Raw genomic sequence first — 20,727 nt, forward strand, 5'->3', positions numbered from 1 at the left:
ACCTCGGGACGTCTGGTGATTTGTGTGTGTGTGGGTGTGCGTGTGTGTTTGTGTATATCAAATGAAATAGAATGTACAGTATTACTCACCGGAATGCAGGAGAACCTCCTCTGGTCACACAGGCCTAGGGTACAGTGGAGGTAAACGTCTCGGTATTCTCCATCAACCAGAAAGAATAGGGCAGTGAAACGAGCCCGCAGGGATGAACCACTCTCAATCACAAACACTTGTTGGCGGTCAGCGGAACATCTAATACAGGCAAGGGAAGATTATTGTTCCTCATCACCTTTCAATCACGAATCGATAGTTATCCCAACTGAGCAGAAACATACTTGTTGTGGATAAGAGAGTATCGGTGAAGAAAGTCAGGGTCTGAGGAATGAGAAGCAAAGCAATCCTCCAAAACAACTGCCAAGCTGGGATCTTTCTTCTGCACAGAGACCTCCACATGCATTGGGGAGCCCACGGGAAGAACGACCGCATCCGCTGAATAAGGCTCGGTAAAGTTAGAGTCCCGGAAGAGGATCATGGAGGCTCTGGCTTTGTCACCTGATCCGGAAAGACCACCTTCCAGACTGTCAAACAGAATAAACATATCTTTATCCAAGATCATGGTCTACCATTACCTTTATTTTACAACACGTTACATAGTTTATGATGGTATGAATCCTTAAAACACAAATAATCATCATATTTAGTGTTTCTGCAAGCTTCTGACAGCAACTAATACAATACAAATTAGGAATACCGTACATTTGCTTAACTTGGAAAGCATCTCATCACTAATGTACTGTAGGCCAATCTGCATGAATACATTTACCATCACCACTGATTGAACATACAGTTGCAGTCCAATATAGCACTATTTGATAATATAACAACTCACTTTAGGAATGGTCTGGCGGCTACATTTAGCGTGCTGTCTGTGTCCAAGGGATATGCACACGAGAAGGAAAGACTCGCAGCAGGAGAGAAGAATGTGTTGTTCAAAGGGTAGATAAATAAACCATTGGAGTAGATTGCATGTGTGCTGTTCATCTGAAAAAGAGTCATGAGAAAATTAACATATAATTTGACTGCAGAGCTCACTTTATTACCAATAGGGTACAACACAATCAATAACAAGTCCAGATAAGTGCAGTACTTGTTTGTTGAGGGATATATTGACAAGCAACACTTATGTAAGGCATTACAAATAGAGTTTGTCCTCAGAGCAAAAATTGTTTTTAACACAAATATATATTTATATAATATAATAAAATAAATATATTTATGTAAATTTGCCTTGGTATATTGTATAGACTCTAAATAAAAGTAAATTTCATTTTTGCATGCATACACGCAGCCCACCAGAACATTTTTAACATTATATAGAAACCAATGAATCACCTGATACATTACGCTGGACTTGACATAATGAAACGGTTTTCAAAAGAATGGGTAGAGCAAAATGCCCTTCCTTTTATTCAGGGCCGGCCCAGCCTATACACAGACTATGCAGCTGCTTAGGACCCCTGACCACTAGGAGGCCCCTAATCTGGGAATTGTTTAATTTATATTCTATTTTGTTTACTACAGTTTGCTTTATTTGACTTTTGTGAGTTTTGATACTAATTGCCAAGCTAAAAAATACTTTTCTTTTCCCTCTTTTAAAAAAAGGTTTGGCACTATCTACTTTAAGTACTGACAATCATTTGGGGTGAGAAGTTTGAAGTATGCAGTGCAACAAAATCGGATTAATATACAAAATATAGACGTATGGGTTGGATTGCATGTATGGGTTTCACAGTACAATGTGACAAAATGGTGTTCCAAAAATATGGGCCCCTTGGCATTATTTTGCTTAGGGCCCCCCCAAATGGCCTGGGCCGGCCCTGCTTTTATTTTTTATATTTTTACAAAAAGGTTATACACACTGTATGTACAAATAAGAGTTACAGGCACTAGATGACTGGTTAGCACGATGCCTCACAGTTCTGAGATCAAGGGTTCAATCAGCCTCCCTGTGTGGTGTTTGCATGTTTGTGTGGGTTTTCTCAGGGTACTCCGGTTTCCTCCTACACCCCAAAAATATGCATGATAGGCTGATTGAACACTCCAAATTATCTGCAGATAGAAATGTGAGTGTGAGTGGCTGTTTGTGTCGTTGTGGCAACAACTTCAGGCTTATATACATATATACACAGTATTAGGGTGACCAAACGTCCTCTTTTGCCCGGACAAGTCCTAATTTCACGCAGTATCCTCGTTGTCCGGGCGGGTTTTATAAATTCATAAAAATGTCCGGTTTTTATGATTTTTTTTTACGGGACCAACTTGAAGAGAATTCCTCCGGCCGCTAGGGGGCAGCGCTTGCCTGCGTTGACGTTGCTCCTACTAGTAGGGGCGGGAGAAGCAGTAGATCTTCTCTTTTTTGTTGGCAGTTCACCCTTTGTTTCATGGGGAATTACCACCCTCTACTGACGGTTTGGCGAGAGCTCAGACTACAGTAAGGAGTTCAATAAGAAGTTCTAAAAGACGTGGCTCCATACACCTTTCTTTAGGTTTCTCCTGTTAATGTCGATCACGTGTCTTCTGTTGTACATAGGGTTATATGTGTACACAGAGATGCAGTATATTGTATGAGCCTTGTAATTGTTCTGCGTTAGTGGTTGAATGCTAGTATAGCTAAATAGCTGTGTTGCTTATGAGTTTTTTTTTTTTACGATAAATACGTATATAATGGCAACTGTTGACTTCTGTCGGAGATTTGTACTGGCGTAATCTGTAAAATCCCTTTTGTTGTCGCATCTTTGCACTGCCGATGGTAGTGAACTTTTATAGCAAAATCTGATTTTGCCTCGGCTCCCGTATTCGCTAATAGGGTAGCAATCAGTGAGCTCAGCTGCGCTAGGCATTATGAGCAATGTAGTTTTGAATTTGAACTGCTGCGTTTGGAAACATGCTGGTTTAATCGCTTGTCAGTTTATTTCAGTTATTGTTTGCGTACAATTTAGAACATTGTATGAGAATAAAAATTGAGTGGGAATAACATTTTGTCAACAACAATTGTCGTGATCGTAATTTTAAAAAATGTTTAGTTGGCACATAGCCAACTGTGTGTGTGTATTAACTGGACTACATTTCCATGACTCTGCATTGTATTATTATTTTAATAATTATTCATTTTTTATTATTTTTTATTGTTTGATTATTCTTTTTTAGGAAGAATAAAGCCTGTTGAGTAAAAAAAAAGTGGGAGATATACGCATCTTTGAGTGATCTTCGAATAAAATTCAAGTATCTCGAGGCCGGGCCGAGTGTCTTCTGTTTTGGAAATCAAAATATGGTCACCCTACACAGTATACTGTATACAGTAGTATAATCTGCTTTAAGAAAGCATTCTGTTCCACTAGTGACTAGTGTAACAATGCTGGTGATTTTCTGTGAAGTGCTCCCTCCCAGTGGTCATGGTGCGCACACACTCAAGGTTGGTCTTGAAAATAAATAAATAAATTACAAATTAACTGCAACGTGTAGGGAATTTTCCACGTTTTTAAAACTGAAATTATATATGCCTCTTAAAGATGTTGTTGAAAAATTTATTTCCGTAATTGATTTTTTTTAAAGCCACCTAGCTACCTAATACTGTTGGGAATAAAAAAATTTCCCACAATGGCACTTTATGTTCTGTTACCGTCTTTTCACATTTGGCCAGGGATATTTTGAGTTTATTTTTTATTGTTTCGTATGTAAATTTGATTAAATACATCTGTTAAACGTTAACTATATTTCACACTTTTGTATATTTTATTCAGTTGTTTCCAATCTACATTTTTAAAATACTTTTTTGGGACAATTGTATTTACTATAAAATACACGTGTTTCAAGATGTTGTGTTTTTACCGTCAGTCTGTTTCCGCAGGTATCTGCTCGTGCATCAGCTTCGTACCACACGATATCACCTTGCACCCTGACCCAAGAACAGTTTCGGACTGCCAGGTTGCCGGAGAGTGGATCATAACCAGCACTTTTTACGCCTGTTGAGTCCAACCCTACTTGAATTTTGTCAGGGCCACAAACAAGGTGAGAAATCCTGAGTGAAGTTTGGGTGCCTGAACCAAATATACAAATGGTCAATAATTTTGTCACGCACAATTATGACAAACAACCATACATTATATACAATATTAAAGTTACCTTCACAAATAACACTGGCATCCTCCCTGTGAGCACAATTGTGCCTTCCAAATCCAAGATGTCTGCAGCTAGTTATTGACGTTTCATTTCCAAAGCAACGGACATCATCCAACCAGATAGGTCCAGTGCCCTGACCAAAAGCTGCACTTTGTAGTGCTGAACGAGCCCTACCACAGTCCAGTTGTCTGCACACCACTTTGGCATTGGTTAAATCCCATATGTCATCACACACAGTTCCCCATTGTCCATTATGGTAGACCTCAACCCTTCCAGAGCAGCGGTTGTCGGAGTTGACCAGCCTCACAGGTGAAGCAGCTAGCACAACGACAATTAGATAAAGAATTAGACTTGGACAACCCAAAAGACTAGAAACAAACATTTCCTCATTCGTGTTATTGGGAATCATCAGTTCAGTATCATACTTTTTTGGTTTTAGTTCTTACCTTCACAAATCACACCAGCATCTTCAAAATGACGACAGTTGTGTGATCCAATACCTTGGTGACTGCACTCATTAAGCTTTGTTTCACTTCCAGTGCATCTGACACTATCCAACCAAATAGGCCCTGTGCCTTGTCCAAAATAACCCCCTTGTGGTGCTGCCAGGGCCCTGCCACACCCCAACTGTCTGCACACCACTTGTGCATGCTTCAGGTCCCAAATATCATCACATACTGTTCCCCACTGTCCACGCAGGAAGATTTCCACTCTGCCAGAGCAGGAGCTGTTTCCTCCATTAGCAAGGCGGACTTCCCCCTCATCTACTGTGGGGATTGTCGTTGTTGGGAAAGAATAGGTTGTAGGCCTACCAGTGGGAGTTGTTGTGGATTGAGTGTGGTCTTCTGTATTGTCAATGATGATAGAGTCAGTTGTCATCCTGTTCGTAGTTGTTTTAGTGACAGTTGTGTTTGGCACCATTGAAGCTTCAGGTGTCGTTAACGAACTTGTGTCACTAACTTCTGAGAAAAAAAAAAAGTTAATCAACCAGGAAAACATGTACACTAACAGACTTAAAACAATAATTTCTTTGTACCTGAACAGTATGCCCGAATACACGTGCTTGGCTTCACAAGTTTGTAGACATAGTAGTTGGAAGCTGCTCTAGAGCAGAGCTTCACATGAATTCTCACTGAATTGATGCATTCATAATTCCAGGAAAAACACACCCTCCGAGATACAATGACATCCGACTGTGTGGGATGTGGTTCTGCTAGCGACAAGGGTCGAATGGTTCCACATTTGTCTTCATGGATAAATCTCTCAGGAATATGTGCACTATTTTGTCTAAGGAATAAGCGATACCAGCCTTGCCACTCAACATTTCGGTCACATTTTGCAAGGTAAGGTTGAGGGGCTGAATAAAGCGTCGAACGCCACTCATCATCCAAGACTGTGTAGGTTTCGCAGGGGTCAGCGCAGCTTGTGCCATTATTTTCAATGCAGTCCATGCCTGCTGGACATTCTTTGTTTCCACAAGTGAACTGGACTGATGAGGAAAGGTCGGATCTGGAGAGTGAGGAACTCTGTAGGCATTCATAGGAGCCTGGTGTGTTCTGGCAAAACTGAGGTGCTCCGCATGGCATATCAGGAAGCGAGCACTCGTCAATGTCCACGCAGCCACTGGCAGGTACCCACTCATAACCTTTTTTGCAGCAAGACCCATCACTACAGAATAAGGTATTGTAACAGCTGAAACCGTCGCCAACAAAGCCATCTTTGCAGACACACAAGAAGCCTGTAGAGGAGTCGCCTTGTTCATGCGACTTTTGGCATCTTGCTTTTTTATGGCATACATCACAGCTGGAAACAACAGAACCTGAGAAAAGTACATTTTGATTAATTGTAGTATATAATAACATAACTCACTTGACATTATAAATGGTAGGCCTACCTGTATGAAAATTTGGCTGTGAAAACTACAATATAAAAGTTTAATGACTGTGTAATCTGCATCTTGTTGTGACTTGGGAGTTATTTGTTACAGTATTGGAACTTCCAAGTTCTACTTTAGCAGTTCAATAATTTGTAATTGAATCTTAAAGTGCCTATGACACCAAAAACATGTTTATTTTGTATTTTACGTGGTATTTATACTCCTGAATGAAATGGATCGCTTGGATGTGTGTGAAAGCGATTGTTTTATTTCTTCAATTTTTTGAATCCCGCGCCATGAAAATGAATATCTTCCTGTTTTGAGGAGGAATGCGAATATGACGTCACTCGGGTCAGCCTCTCACAATACAGCATTGCTTTATAGCATACAGGTGGACTGCGGATTCAGCCGATTTTGCAGATAAATTTGTTTATTTTTAACATCACGACAACCAAATGTGCTGCAGAAAATTGTTGCTGCACCAGGGAGAGGCGCGTGAGCCAGTTTGGGTTTCAAAAGGTTCCCATTCACCCCGGGTATTGGCCAAAACAAGCCCTACTACTGTGGGACCATGGAACTTACGAGGAAGTGAGTAAACATCATATTTTGTATTATGTCAAATACTGGGATCATGGCACATGTTTTAATACGGAGGTGGCATGCATTTTGTGGCTGGTTGTCCACCGAGAATGCCACTCGCGGCTTGTCACCCCCCCGGCCCCCTATACTTGGCTTATTGACCTCTTCGTGTGCCCGGTGTTCTGTCAAGTTTTCAACATCATCAGAAATTACCTTTGTGTTAAAAATGGCCACGAATACAGCGATTACAAAGTCAACACTACAAACTTTCTTTAAATAAAGGACTATTTACTTACGTTTGATCATGGACGGACATGTAGAAAAGGTTTCTTCAGACACATCCTACAATGTTAGCTGAACAACAACTGCACGCCGCTCTCTCACTGTTTACGTCGTCGCCGTGTATTAAAGCATTATTTTACGCCATATTCGTGTTGACCATGTGACAGCTACGCGCTCCTCCGACGTCGACAGGTTTGTCTCCTGCCCACAGCAGGGGAACGAGTTCGACGAGCTGTAACTTGCTCGTCGCTGGGCGGGTTGCCAATTCGCAAAGACAGTCGACAACCATGCTGCCGTGTGACCTGATCCTGGGTAGTTTTGTGTCATTTTTCGCTTCGAAAGCCGAGAATAAGACTTTCAAACATCACTCGGTTCGGGTTAGCATGTCGGCTAGCTGTCACGCCTCCTGGTTTGTTGACATTCTCCAAAGCCGTGGCAGGGAAATGACAAAAGCTGGACTAACGCCGGTGGTATTAAATATAGTTTGGGAGGTGCAAGAAGTGGACAGTTTTGACCATTATGGAGTAATTTTGCCATGTCGTACTGAATAAATGCATTTTTAATATTTCATATTCCATTTAGCACAAGACTGTTATCCGTCATGACAATACCATTTATTTAGCAATTAGGGAAAAAAATACTTTGATAAAAAGAATACCCTGTAAAAATAATGGAGTAGAGAGACTGAAACAATTACGTTTTGCGGCTCTCTTCGTCGCATTTTCCTCATTCTGAATCATTCCCCCTCAATGGGCTGAATTTTAAATCAGATGAAAGTATGACCCTGCCGACGTCATCCTCCTGTTGGGGACGCTAGAGCCCTATAATGGTAGGCGTGGTTAAACGGCTGATTAAAAGACTTCATTTCTCGTGATCTACGCTTTGCCAAATTGCTGTATATAGTCGAATCGTCTCAAAATATGATTCTAATTCACATAATTATGCTATTTAAGACTTTTTATATCCTGTCAAAGGCACTTTAAAAGGACTATATGGAGTTTTTCCATTTTGTTTTTCTCACTCGCAACCGCCACCTCCAGCATAACTGCAGCTCGTGCATGACGCAAATGCTTGTTCGAGCACAAACGTAAATCAATGACCCATCAAATCAGCACAAGACACATAAAAACAGTTAATAGCAAATCTTAAGTTGGTTAGAAAAGTGGGTTAAACAAGTGTTTTTGCCCAGTGCAGACTATGCTGAGGCTCGGTGAAACAGTGATACTGCTGCGGCGATGCCCGTGGATGTGCACAGGCAAATGTTCGCCGGGTCGACCCAAACCTTCTCTATTGAAGGTAAGTAAAATGGCTTTTTGGGGCAGTCACAGTTAAAATGTCAGAGCTATGTGGACTCATCAAAAATATTTTAAATTAACTCTAATAATCCTGTATAGTCCGTTTAACCCAAAGGTAAATATGGTCCAAATTTGGAACGATATGCCAAAAGACAAGTTTAAAACATCAATCTTGTATTGTTTTATTATTCACATCATTTATTCACACACATTACATTAAAATGAAATAATGAGCACTATCATAAAAAATGATGTAGTACTTAAGATGCCTGAAATAATGCACATTATTTTTACCGGTTGAAGGCCTGTCAAGGTGACGCTCAAGTAATTGTTGTTGGTCATCTACTTGTTCTTCTTGTGTAATCTAACTTTGAAGTCATACTCGTCTATCTGAGTAAACCAATCGTCTTGTAACTTGGTAGCTATGTAGCATGGGCCAGTTTCTATTGATCCTCGGAACCAGATTTTTTATTTTTGTATCAGGGCTATGTTAATTGATTGTGAAATTATAGTTAGACGTTAGCCAGAAGAGGGCAGCAATCTACAGGTTAGGAATTAGGCAGTGCGGGCATGCGTGTTTAGCACATCCAGGACTAATTGACACCTGTGTTACTTGTAGGTAACAAGTTAGCCAGTAGAGGGCATATGTGTTGTGGAACACTTGTGCTTGTTCTTTTTTACATTTACAGTGGATTAAAATAGATTTAGTAACTTCAATTCTGCACGAACAAAACATAAAACCAAAGTGAAAATAATATCAGCACTATACCGGATCCTCTTGTAATGAGCTGCAATATCAGGAACAATAATACTCCTTTAGGCATCCCCATATTGGACAATGAGTCGACCTCTATCTAAAAGAGGAAAACCAATGAATATTATACACTTCATGAAACGTGACTACATGCTTTACCTACCTTGTTATCTGGACAAGGATGGAGTCCTGGCAATCTGGACAAGGATGGAGTCCTGGCAATGGAGTGATGTTTTAAGAGAGGAAAGAGTGAGGGAAATTTATAGCCCAGGTTTTTTTTGTTTGTTTTTTTCTTATACAGGGGAAAGTTCAAACAAAATCATTTGTCAAACATGCAAATGTGTCATTGAGACGTGAATGCTGGTGGGAAGCTCAATACAAATGTTACATATTAATCAAAACTAATCCAGGGTAAATAGACTTTATAGTTATTAATCAGTATCGAGCACAGTTGAAAAGACACCCAAAAGTAATCTATGCAATTTCGAGATTTCTTGTTAGTGTTCCTTATATCACACATACCACAATTTAAAAATATGCTTATAAAACTCTCTGTATTTCATCCCAAGCAAATAAGAATGTAACCTTTTTTTAAATTAAGGACCATTTAATGGTGTATTGGTAAATTCCCCTGACTTTGGTGCAGGTCAACTAAAGTATAATAAACTCACATTTAAAAAAAATAAGCTTATTTAGCTAATTGTGAATTACAGGTAATGTAGCTAATATACATGCCAAAATGCCACATGGTATATAATGATATTTACATGTTATCATTGGCCATATTTATATTTAAACATAAGGTACTTTCGTTTAATATATATATATATATATATATATATATATATATATATATATATATATATATATATATATATATATATATTTTTTTTTTTTTTTTTTAACCAATGTGAGTTTTAAATTGTGCTTACTTTGACTTAATAGTAGGCCAAATATTTAAAAATAATTTCAATATTCATTACTTCAATGCCAGATCACTGATTTTACACCATAGATAATGAAGACATTTTTAACTATGCATTTTGTACTGTCCTTATGTAATAGTTTAAACACTTGATTTAATAGCAGCACTCCCACTTTATACTACATGTCTCAAGTAAATCGTTAACTTAATCCTTTGTGCAACAGTTGGATCTTAGCCAATATTTGCAATGTTTTATTCCAGTAAACGACACCTCCATAATCTTGAAAGTACGCAACAAAGCCAGTACTTAATTCGGGTACAGTTATGTAACTAAGAACACATCATCAACTAATTTGTAGCCATTGTGTACAATAGAGGTGGCAGCATCTGATAGCAAGTCACTGGACTCAATGGTCATAAACATCATGTGATTGATTTCTTAATAATCTGACTTTATCTAAATATTGCTGCATTCAGGTTTGGAATTATGTAATTGTTAATATCTAGAGGTTATTCAAGGCTCAGCATCGGATTTTAACACCCATTGTTTGGGCATCAGTTGAGACGTTGAACTGAGGAACAGAAGATGTCAAACATGGCAGCGGAAGAATGGAGACAACTCCATTCCTTCACGTATTGTAGGATGGATTGTTTCGGTCCGATTTATACTTAAAAAAGGGAGTGATTGCAACTCAAGAGCTTGACGTGGAAGCTATGTTGTCGAAGCTGTGAAACATCATTTTTATTCCCTTGGAGTCAATGAGGCCAATGAGTTCTGACTGTTACGCCCTTGAAAGTTTATTCAAGGCTCAAGCATTGTTTGGGTATCATTATTCTGGCAAAATGAAAACCTGTTGTCCAAATAAATGGCTGTTAAAATCCAGGAGCAATGTTGAGCCCTGAGTAACGTCTAAGAGAGTAACAGTAATTCTTATTTGTAAATCTAAAACAGAGTGTTGTACTCTCCTTGTGCAAGTCATGGACATGTAATCGTGTTTCTATGAAATGTAATAGTGTATGTTCGTCACTGGAATGCACGAGAACCTCCTTCGGTCACACAGGCTGAGGCTACAGTGGAGGTAAAAATCTCTGTATTCTCCATCAATCAGGAAGAATAGGGCAGTGAAACGAGCCAGCAGGGATGAACCACCCTCAACTATGAACACTTGTTGGCGGTCAACGGGACAACTACTACAGTCATCATCATCAAGATTTTTTTTTTTTCTTATCACCTTTCAATCATGATACAATAGTTACCCCATACTAGCAGATGCATACGTACTTGTTGTTGATAAGAGAGTATCTCTCAGGGTAGTCAGGGTTTGTGGAATGAGAGGCAAAGCAGTCCTCCAAAACAACTGCTAAGCTAGTATCTGTCTTATGAACAGAGACCCCAACATAGAATGGTAAACCCAATGGAAGCAAGACTACACCCAGTGAAAAAGGCTCAGTGAAGTTGGCCTTCCGAAATAGGCTCATGGAGGCTCTGGCGTGGTCACCTGAACCTGCAACACCACCTTCCGGACTGTCACAAAAAAAACATTAATCATAAATCAACATCATAATCTATTGACATCGTTAGTATACTACTCTTTGCATAGTTTATGAACTCGTATAGCATGATGTTATTGATTCATTATCCAAATTATTGCTATTATCCAAAGTTGCTGTGGCAACTCATTGTGTTTAAGTGAGCAGCTTGAGCGGATTTGAGTGGACTCATTTAATGACCGTACACCACAAACGGCTCAAAGCTTTCAAAGGTTTTGTGCTGGGTGTGCGGGATCAGGGTGAGATGAATTCACTGGGACTGGATGCTGCTGCAATGGCACCTCTTCCCTTTCCTGCTTGGTCAGGGGCCCTGCCTTTTTGTCCACCTGCTCCACTACATGTGCCGCCTCAGAGTTGGCCAGTTGAAACACCTGCAGTGGAGACTTCTCCTCCAAGTTCCCCTTCTCTTTCAGACTCCCCTGTTTCTGGGCTCAGTGTTTCCCTTCCAACTTCACATGTGGCTCGTCCTGTTGTGTTTCATGCTGGCCGTAGGTTTTGTCAGCCACAATGGTTAAGGGATTTTGTTTGTTGATGCCATAGTTGTGAATGATTTGTTATTTCAATGTGTCAATTGTTCTTATTTGTACTGTTACCAAATTTTACATTGTTTTAGCGGTAGTACATGGGTTAGAAAAAAAAACCATACAAACATGCTGCTTATTTTATTTTTGCTTGATATTGTACAGTATGTGAAATGAGGACATTTCTTTTTGTAGCAGCGGAAGAGTGTAAGCAGAATTTTTGTTTAATTATTATTATTACAGGTGTTTTGGCTCATTTCAATAAATTTTATTTAGATGGGCAATTATGTATTTTATTTTGTATGAATGTTTTCAATGTGATGCAGTATTCATTCATATAAATATTTTATGTTGTATAATTTTAGTTCCTATTTGAATATTAGTTCCTACTTGTTTTGTGGTGGTAGAATGATTTTGTATTGAACACGAGGTACTGTTGCGCACCACACTAGAATAAAAAACAGTGTTATACTGTCCTGCCGCGTTGGTCCTTATTATCGCAGAGAAGACAGCAGTAAATGAACAACAACAAATAAACTGTGACACGATCTACCCACAGCCTCAAGAGACTTGAAAAGTAAGGGTTAAACAAATTTATTTTGTTGTTGTTTTTTTTTCTTTATTTATTTGATTTGGCTCTAATACTCTGTCGTAGCATCGTATCAACGTACACCATTACGTTTTTTTTTTTTTCACGTACTTCAGTGATACATGACATTTATTTATCTACTCTGCTGGTAAAATGGTAAATGGAGTGTACTCATATAGCTCACTCTGAGAACAATATAGACATGTACCACAAAAAGGGAAAGTATTGTTTTAAAGTGCCTCTAACAGGATAAAAAGAAAGTCTTAAATATCATTATTATGTGAATTATAATCATATTTTTAGACTATTCGACTATATACAACAATTTGGCAAAGCCCAGATGACGAGAAATTAGTCTTTTAATCTGCGTTTAGCCCCTGCCTCTCATTATAGCCAACAGGAGGATGACGTCAGCAGGGTCATAGTTTCATCTGATTTAGAATTCAGCCTATTGAGGGGGAATTATTCAGAACGGGGAAAATGTGAGGAAGAGGGATGTCATTGTTTTAATCTCTCTGCTCCAATATTTTTACAGGATATTCATTTTATCGAAGTACTTTCACACAGTGGCGGGGTTGTTGACTGTCTTCGCCGATCGGCAACCCGCCCAGCGGCAAGCAAGTTACAAGCCCGTCGTTCCTCTGCTGCGGGCAGGAGAGCTCGTTTGCCGGGGAAGCAGCAGGAGAATGACGGCCGACGTCGGAGGAGTGCGCAGCTGCCACTTGGTCAACACCAATATGCCGTAAATTAATGCTTAACTACATGGCGAAGACGTAAACAGTGAGAGAGCGGCATGCAGTTGTTGTGCAGCTAACATGGCAGTATGTGTCTGAGGAGAACTTTTCTTCTTGTCTGTACATGATCAAATGTAAGTAAATAGTCCTTTATTTAAAGAAAGTTTGTTGTGTTAAATTTGTAATCGCTGCATTCGCGGGCATTTTTAATACAAAGTTGCAATTTCTGATGGAGTTGAAAATTTGACTGAACATCGGGCACACAAACAGGGCAATAAGCCTAGTATAGTGCTCTCCCGGCGGGCATGCGAAAGACCGAGGGGGGTGTGCAAGAAGCTGCCGCTCGTCAGCCGAGTGGCATTCTCGGTGGACAAGGAGCATTGTCAGCAACATTATGCAAGCCACCTCCGTATTAAAACGCGTGCCATGATCCCAGTATTTGACATAATACAAAATACGATGTTTTCTCACTTCCTCATAAGTCCAATGGTCCCACAGTTGTTGGACTTGTTTTGGCTATTCTCCCAGGGTGAACAGCAACTTTTTAAAACCCAAAAAAGCTCATACGCCTCTCCTTGGTGCAGCAAAAAAAATCCCTGCAGCACATTTGGCTGGCGTGATGCGAAAAATAAACGAATGAATCTACAAAATCAGCTGAATCCGCAGTCCCGTTGCATGCTATAAAGCAATTCGTATTGTGAGATGCTGACCGGGATGACGTCACATTTGCTTTTATCCTCAACCTGAGACTGGAGCGGAAGTCACTCATTTTCATGGCGTGGGATTCAAAAATCGAATAAATAAAACGATCGCTTCCACACACATCCAAGAGGTCCATTTCAATCAGGACCATAAATTACCGCCTGAAATATGAAATAAACATGCATTTTGTTGTCATAGGCACGTTCCCGTTGGAAAAGTGAAGTCACAGTGTTCTGAATCTGTTTACATTCCATTCTTTTGCACTAGTTAATGCCATTAGCATTTGACCTCATTGTTTATTTGTACTTTAATAAAAAATTTAAGTGTTCCAAAATGTTTTCTGAATTAACAATACTTAGCAGAAATTTTATTGCAATATTAATTCAAAAAAAAAAAAAAAAGTTGACTAATCGTTAAAAACGTCTGCAGACTAATTAGAATTTTTTTTTTTTTTTTTAAATGATCATTTGGGACAAATGAGTAAAACCACAATTGAGTGGTGCACTTTCATGAATCGAATATCAGTAAGTACAACAAATACACACAATTGAGTGAAACTTTTATTTATTTTACAAATGTAGGAGTCCCTTTTGTTGTTGTTGGGCACCTGCCCCTAACAATGTCTGCATGAATATATGTGAAACAGTCTGTTTATAACTTGTGTAAAAACAAAAAAACAAAACAAAAAAAACACTTGGCTCCACATACCAACTGATCAATGAGGATATGCAGAAATGCAGAAAGGAAAGCATTTTAAATCTTTGCTTTTTAACTGTAATCCTGCAAGTATAAAAATGTACATCCACTTTTTGATCACTTGGATACTTTGGGAGTAGCTTATGAAGTCATTCACTTTATTATTTAGATGAACTTCCTTACATTTTGCCATTGATGTTGCTGTGTACTGGACTATTCAAACAGTGTTGTTCTTTTACTGGATGTCATTCAGAGGATTTCTGCCCTGAAGATTAAAAAGAAAATGGAAAAAATATCCTTTATCATTCAATCCATTCTGTCAACATGGAGCCTAATATTTGTGTGCAATATGATATATGCTTACAAGTAATTGGACCGATGGTGAGTGGCTTCATTGGAGCAGAGTTTGAGATAGAGCGTTGTTCTCTCCTTGTGCAAGGCTACACAGTGGATCATGAAAGCAGGAAAAAGCAAGCAAATATCATTAACTAAAGTCTATTAGCAATCGATTATTATCTCAGGACTTTTGGTGATTTGTGTGTGGGTGTGTGTATCAAATGAAATAGAGTATACTACTCACCGGAATGCACGAGAACCTCCTCTGGTCACACAGGCCTAGGGTACAGTGGAGGTAAATGTCTCGGTATTCCCCATCAACCAGGAAGAATAGGGCAGTGAAACGAGCCCGCAGGGATGAACCACTCTCAATCACAAACACTTGTTGGCGATCAGTGGAACATCTAATACAGGCAAGGGAAGATTATTGTTCCTCATCACCTTTCAATCATGAATCGATAGTTATCCCAACTGAGCAGAAACATACTTGTTGTGGATAAGAGAATATCGGTGAAGAAAGTCAGGGTCTGAAGAATGAGAAGCAAAGCAATCCTCCAAAACAACTGCCAAGCTGGGATCTTTCTTCTGCACAGAGACCTCCACATGCATTGGGGAGCCCACGGGAAGAACGACCGCACCCGCTGAATAAGGCTCGGTAAAGTTAGAGTCCCGGAAGAGGATCATGGATGCTCTGGCTTTGTCACCTGATCCGGAAAGCCCACCGTCCAGACTGTCAAACAGAGTTAACATATCTTTAACCACTTTTTCACTTTAACCAATCTTTATTGTACAACACGTTACATAGTTTATGATGGTATGAATCCTTAAAACACAAATAATCATCACGATTCAATGTTTTTGCAAGCTTCTGACAGCAACTAATTCAATACAAATTAGGAATACCGTACATTTGCTTAACATGCAAAGCATCTCATTACTAATGTACTGTAGGCCAATCTGTATGAATTCATTTACGATCACCACTGATTGAATATAATATCGTTCTATTTGATAATATAAGAACTCACTTTAGGACTGGTCTGGCGGCCACATTTAGCGTGCTGTCTGTGTCCAAGGGATATGCACAAGAGAAAGAAAGACTCGCAGCGGGAGAGAAGAATGTGTTGTTCAAAGGGTAGATAAATAAGCTATTGGAGTAGATTGCATGTGTGCTGTTCATCTGAAAAAGAGTCATGAGAACCTATGATGAGAACATTAACATACAGTATAATTTGACTGAAGAGCTCACTTTATGACCAATAAGGTACAACACCATCAAGAACAAGTCCAGATAAGTACAGTACTTGTTTTGATTGTTGAGGGACATATTGACTAGCAACTCTCATGTCGGGCATTACAAATAGAGTTTGTCCTCGGAGCTAAAATCATATTTATTTTCCCTAAATTTGCCTTGGCATACTGTGTAGACTCTAAAACAGGGGTTCCCAACCGTCGGGCCGCGGACCGGTATTTGCTACCGTGCCGCACAGAAATAATAATTTATTAACGACTGCATTCTGGCCAAATTAACATTGGCATGTGCCCCTTAATACACCAATATGCCTGTCTATACTAGATATAATACTACAGGATAAAATTGTTTCGTCGTCATAGAAATCCATTGATTGGACTGCTAGCAGTGCATCTTGTTTTGTATATCTATGTGCGCTTGTCCTCGATAATGATGTATGACATAGGGCGGGCGCATCACATTTGTTCCCGGAAATAATTAGCCCCCGCACTTGAATGACTAAAAAAACAGACGTCTTTGGACAGATTTTTTTTCCGGGGAAAAGGGCACCTGATGAGCCAGAAGATGAGCCTACAACCTCGAAGAAAACAAAATCTATGCTACTTCACAATCACTAAAGACTAGAGATGTCCTGATCGATCGAGTCCGATCATGTCATTTTCAAAGTATCGGAATCGGCAAAAAAATATCAGCCATGCCTTTTTAAAATATATATATATATTTTTTAATTAAATTGTTTTCTAATTGTATTTAACGTTACAGACATAATATGTTACACTCATCGAGAGTCTTTAGGCTTAAGTTAGGGTTATCAAATTTATCCCGATAACGGAGGTAATTAATTTTTTAAAAATGTATCACGTTAAAATATTTAACGCAATTAATGCATGCGCTACACGACCTACTCACGCATTGTCGCGCTAAATCAGTAATGGCGCCGTTTTATCTCTATAGATAGATAAAAGGCAGTGTAAAATGAGTAGAGTGAATTTTGGCAGCCTTTGGAGCCTTTTTTAATTGGCTAAAGCCTTGCAATCCCTCTCCCTACGATTAAAAATATCATGGGAAGCAATGAGGGGAAGCAAGGTAGCAGATGATCTTTTTCTTAACACCTTATGTTATTCCCCAACGCAGAGAAGATATATCAATTGGTAGCACTACGCACAGTCATGGTTCCACTTCCCATCATGCATTTGGGATGGCTACAGTATCATTTACTGAAAGCTCAACGAATACACGAAAATGCCAAATAGATGGCAATATTTAGTCACAATATACAAAGTCACAAGTCTTTCTATCCGTGGATCCCTCTCACAGAAAGAATGTTAATAATGTAAATGCCATCTTGAGGATGTATTGAAATACTGTATTGAAGAAATACAGTACTTATGTACTGTATATTGAATGTATATATTCGTCCGAGTTTTATTCATTTTTTTCTTAATGCATTGCCAAAATGTATATGATCGGGAAAAATTATCGGGAATGATTGGAATTGAATCTGGAGCGAAAAAAGCAATCGGATTGGGAAATATCGGGATCGGCAGATACTCAAACTAAAACGATCGGGATCGGATCGGGAGCAAAAAAACGTGATCGGAACAACCCTACTAAAGACCCACGACTGCGAAGGAGTGGATTCATGATCCGTATGTGAATAAACCGAGTGATTCGAGCATGTCTGTGAAACAGGACTATCAGCTTGTAGAGATCCTTAAACGTACATTTGAGACAACAACTTTACCGAGGTTCTGGATTAAAGTCATTCCGGAATATCTTGACATCGCTAGGAGAGCACTGAAAACTGTGCTACAATTTCCAACATCGTATTTTTGTGAAGCGGACTTTTCTCACTCTCCCATCTCGGGACCATCTCGTTTCAACGAAACAAGTTCAGGCCTCCCACTGATTCAGCGGGTGAGTTGTATTTTCAACGGGGCTAAAAATATATGTTATTTTATATTTGCTGTATTTTTTTCTGCCACACGTTGCCGGTGTTCTGACAAATTTGGCATGCGCGTAACGATAAAAAAGACCGTGAATGCAGCGATTCCAAAGTACACACTACAAACTTTCTTTAAAGAAAGGAATATTAACTTACGTTTGCCATGTGAGCTGCACACAACAACTGCACGCAGATCTCTCACTTAACGACTTCACCGTGTTGTTTAGCATTAATTTATGCCATTTTCGTGTTGCACATGGACTAGTATGTTTATTGTTACAGTGGCGGACTTGGCAATTTTGGGGCCTAAGGCGAACATATCTAGGGGCCCTCTTCATGGGTCAGGGGTTAAACAGGTGAGAAGGGTGGGGAGGAAATATGTTCTGGTACACTAGGGCTGTCCTAAACGACAAATTTTCTCCTGATTAGTCAGCCGACTAGTTTTACGACTAATCTAATAATTTTCTTTTTTTTTTTACTAATTTAGCAATGAAATTTTTGTTGACGTTTATTAATTCACAAAACTATTTTGGAACACTTATAAAGTACAAATAATCATGTAAATAACAATAATTAATCACAAATATGCAATGAATAGTGCAAAAGAATGGAAAGTAAACAGATTCAGAACACTGACTTTGCCTTTCCAACATTATTCAAAACAATTCTTAAAAAAAAATTCTAGCAATATTATTATAGTTTTCTACTATATAAAATAGTAGTATAATAATTATAATAATTGTTCATTGCCAATCATATTTGTCATGAAGAGTGTCATTTGAAAGCTATTCTTAGTGTAGAATCTGTATTATGTAGTATTTACTCAGCATATTATAATTTTAATTGTGAAGTATGTGGGATTAACTCCAGAAATCATTATTTATACGGGGATATGGGGAACATGACGTGCTTTTGCTGTTAACCAGCTGTTGAGTGTTATTGTATGACTGATTGGAACTGTACTACATTGTTTCGCCACAGGGTGTGCTGTCGTGTATTTTATGTTCGGTGTGAAGAAGAAGAAGAAAGTTATAAGAGGCATTAGAGCAAGGGTCTCCAACCTTTTTTGCACCACAGACCGGTGTTATTTGGGTCTTTTTTTCACGGACCGGTGTTCTGAGAAATTATGCAACACATCAAAAATTGCAACGATGCGGTTCTGCGCAAGCACGTAACGTTAAACATAGCCGTAAAATGCGCAAATGCAGTGATTCCAAAGTAAACACTACAAACTTTCTTGAAATAAAGAAATATTAACTTGCGTTTGATCATGGAAGGACTTGTAGAAAAGTTCTCCTCAGATACATCCTGCCATTTAAGCTGCACACAACAACTGCACACCGCTCTCACCATTAACGACTTTCCCTTGTCGTTAAGCATTAATTAAGAAGCCCGCTTCACTAAGATACGATGTTGGAAATTGTAGCAAGGTTTTCAATGCTCTCGTAGCGATGTCAGGATATTCCGGAATGACTTTAATCCAGAACCTCGGTAGAGTTGTTGTCTCAAATGTACGTTTAATAAGGTCGCCGTCATTTGTGATCTCTACAAGTTGATCTTCCTGTTGCACAGACATGCTTGAATGACTCCGTTTATTCACAAACGGGTCACGAATCCACTCCTTTGCAGTTCGTGGGTCTTCGAGGTTGTAGGCTCGTCAGGTGCCCTTTTCGCTGTAAAAATATCTCCAAAGACGTTTGTTTTCTAGTCATCTTCGCTCGTGTGGGGGCTTATTATTTCCAGGAACAAATGTGCTGCGCCCGCGGCCTAGTAATACGTTACTATCGAGGACACTCAGGACAAGCGCACATAGATATATTATATACACAAACAAGATGTACTGCTAGCAGTCCAATCAATGGATTTCTATGACGACATTCTAATCTATCCCGTAGTATTATATCTAGAGTAGACAGGGATATTGGTGTGTTAAGCAGGGGCACAGGGTTAATTCGGCCAGAATGCGGTCGTTATTAAATTATTATTTCTGCGCGGCCCGGTAGCAAATGCGCAAATGCAGGATTTGTCCGGCAGATGGGGACCCCTGCATTAGAGGCCTGTTCTCAACTTCTCCCTCATTGCACTTTGGCTCTCATGGAGAGCACGTTCGCTCATGTGTTCGAAATACACGATAGCCGTCGTGCAAAGTAGCAAGTGAGCTGTAAAAATAGCGAGATTAGTGGCGTGAAAACCGCGGGAGAGCTAAGTGAAGCTAACGAACAGCTAAGCGGAACTAAGCGATGCTAAAAGGCGCTAAATGAAGCTAAGCAACTGATACTCAGTCCGTCGTCGTGGGATAGTCCATTGTAGTGCGTGTGTGTGTGTGTGGGGGGGGATAATATAAATGCAGCATTCAAATGGCTTTCTTTTTTGTTTTGTTATTTGTTGGATTGGTATGCTGACATAATTATGCATGACGAATAGTTGGGGTGCTCCTGGATCCGGTGGCCCAAGCTGTTGCTCGTTGGGGCAAGGGCAGCTGGTTGGGGGCCCCCTACTGGTTGGGGGCCTAAG

General features: G+C 39.5%; 1 protein-coding gene across 1 annotated transcript in view; it reads right to left on the reverse strand.

Annotated features, from left to right (window-relative positions):
- Window positions 1-20,727, reverse strand: part of LOC130921082 (uncharacterized) — a 130,396-nt gene that overhangs the window by 539 nt on the left and 109,130 nt on the right. Inside the window, 17 exon segments of the mRNA XM_057844725.1 lie at window positions 90-249; window positions 333-575; window positions 887-1,038; window positions 3,886-4,094; window positions 4,180-4,494; window positions 4,623-5,138; window positions 5,213-5,995; window positions 8,978-9,062; window positions 9,126-9,177; window positions 11,170-11,412; window positions 11,633-11,658; window positions 11,720-11,863; window positions 13,175-13,269; window positions 15,045-15,120; window positions 15,261-15,420; window positions 15,504-15,746; window positions 16,045-16,196. Of these exon segments, the coding sequence (XP_057700708.1) occupies window positions 90-249; window positions 333-575; window positions 887-1,038; window positions 3,886-4,094; window positions 4,180-4,494; window positions 4,623-5,138; window positions 5,213-5,995; window positions 8,978-9,062; window positions 9,126-9,177; window positions 11,170-11,412; window positions 11,633-11,658; window positions 11,720-11,863; window positions 13,175-13,269; window positions 15,045-15,120; window positions 15,261-15,420; window positions 15,504-15,746; window positions 16,045-16,196 (3,654 nt within the window).

The sequence above is a fragment of the Corythoichthys intestinalis genome, chromosome 8 (genome assembly GCF_030265065.1).
Source record: "Corythoichthys intestinalis isolate RoL2023-P3 chromosome 8, ASM3026506v1, whole genome shotgun sequence".
NCBI classification, from domain to species: Eukaryota; Metazoa; Chordata; class Actinopteri; order Syngnathiformes; family Syngnathidae; genus Corythoichthys; species Corythoichthys intestinalis.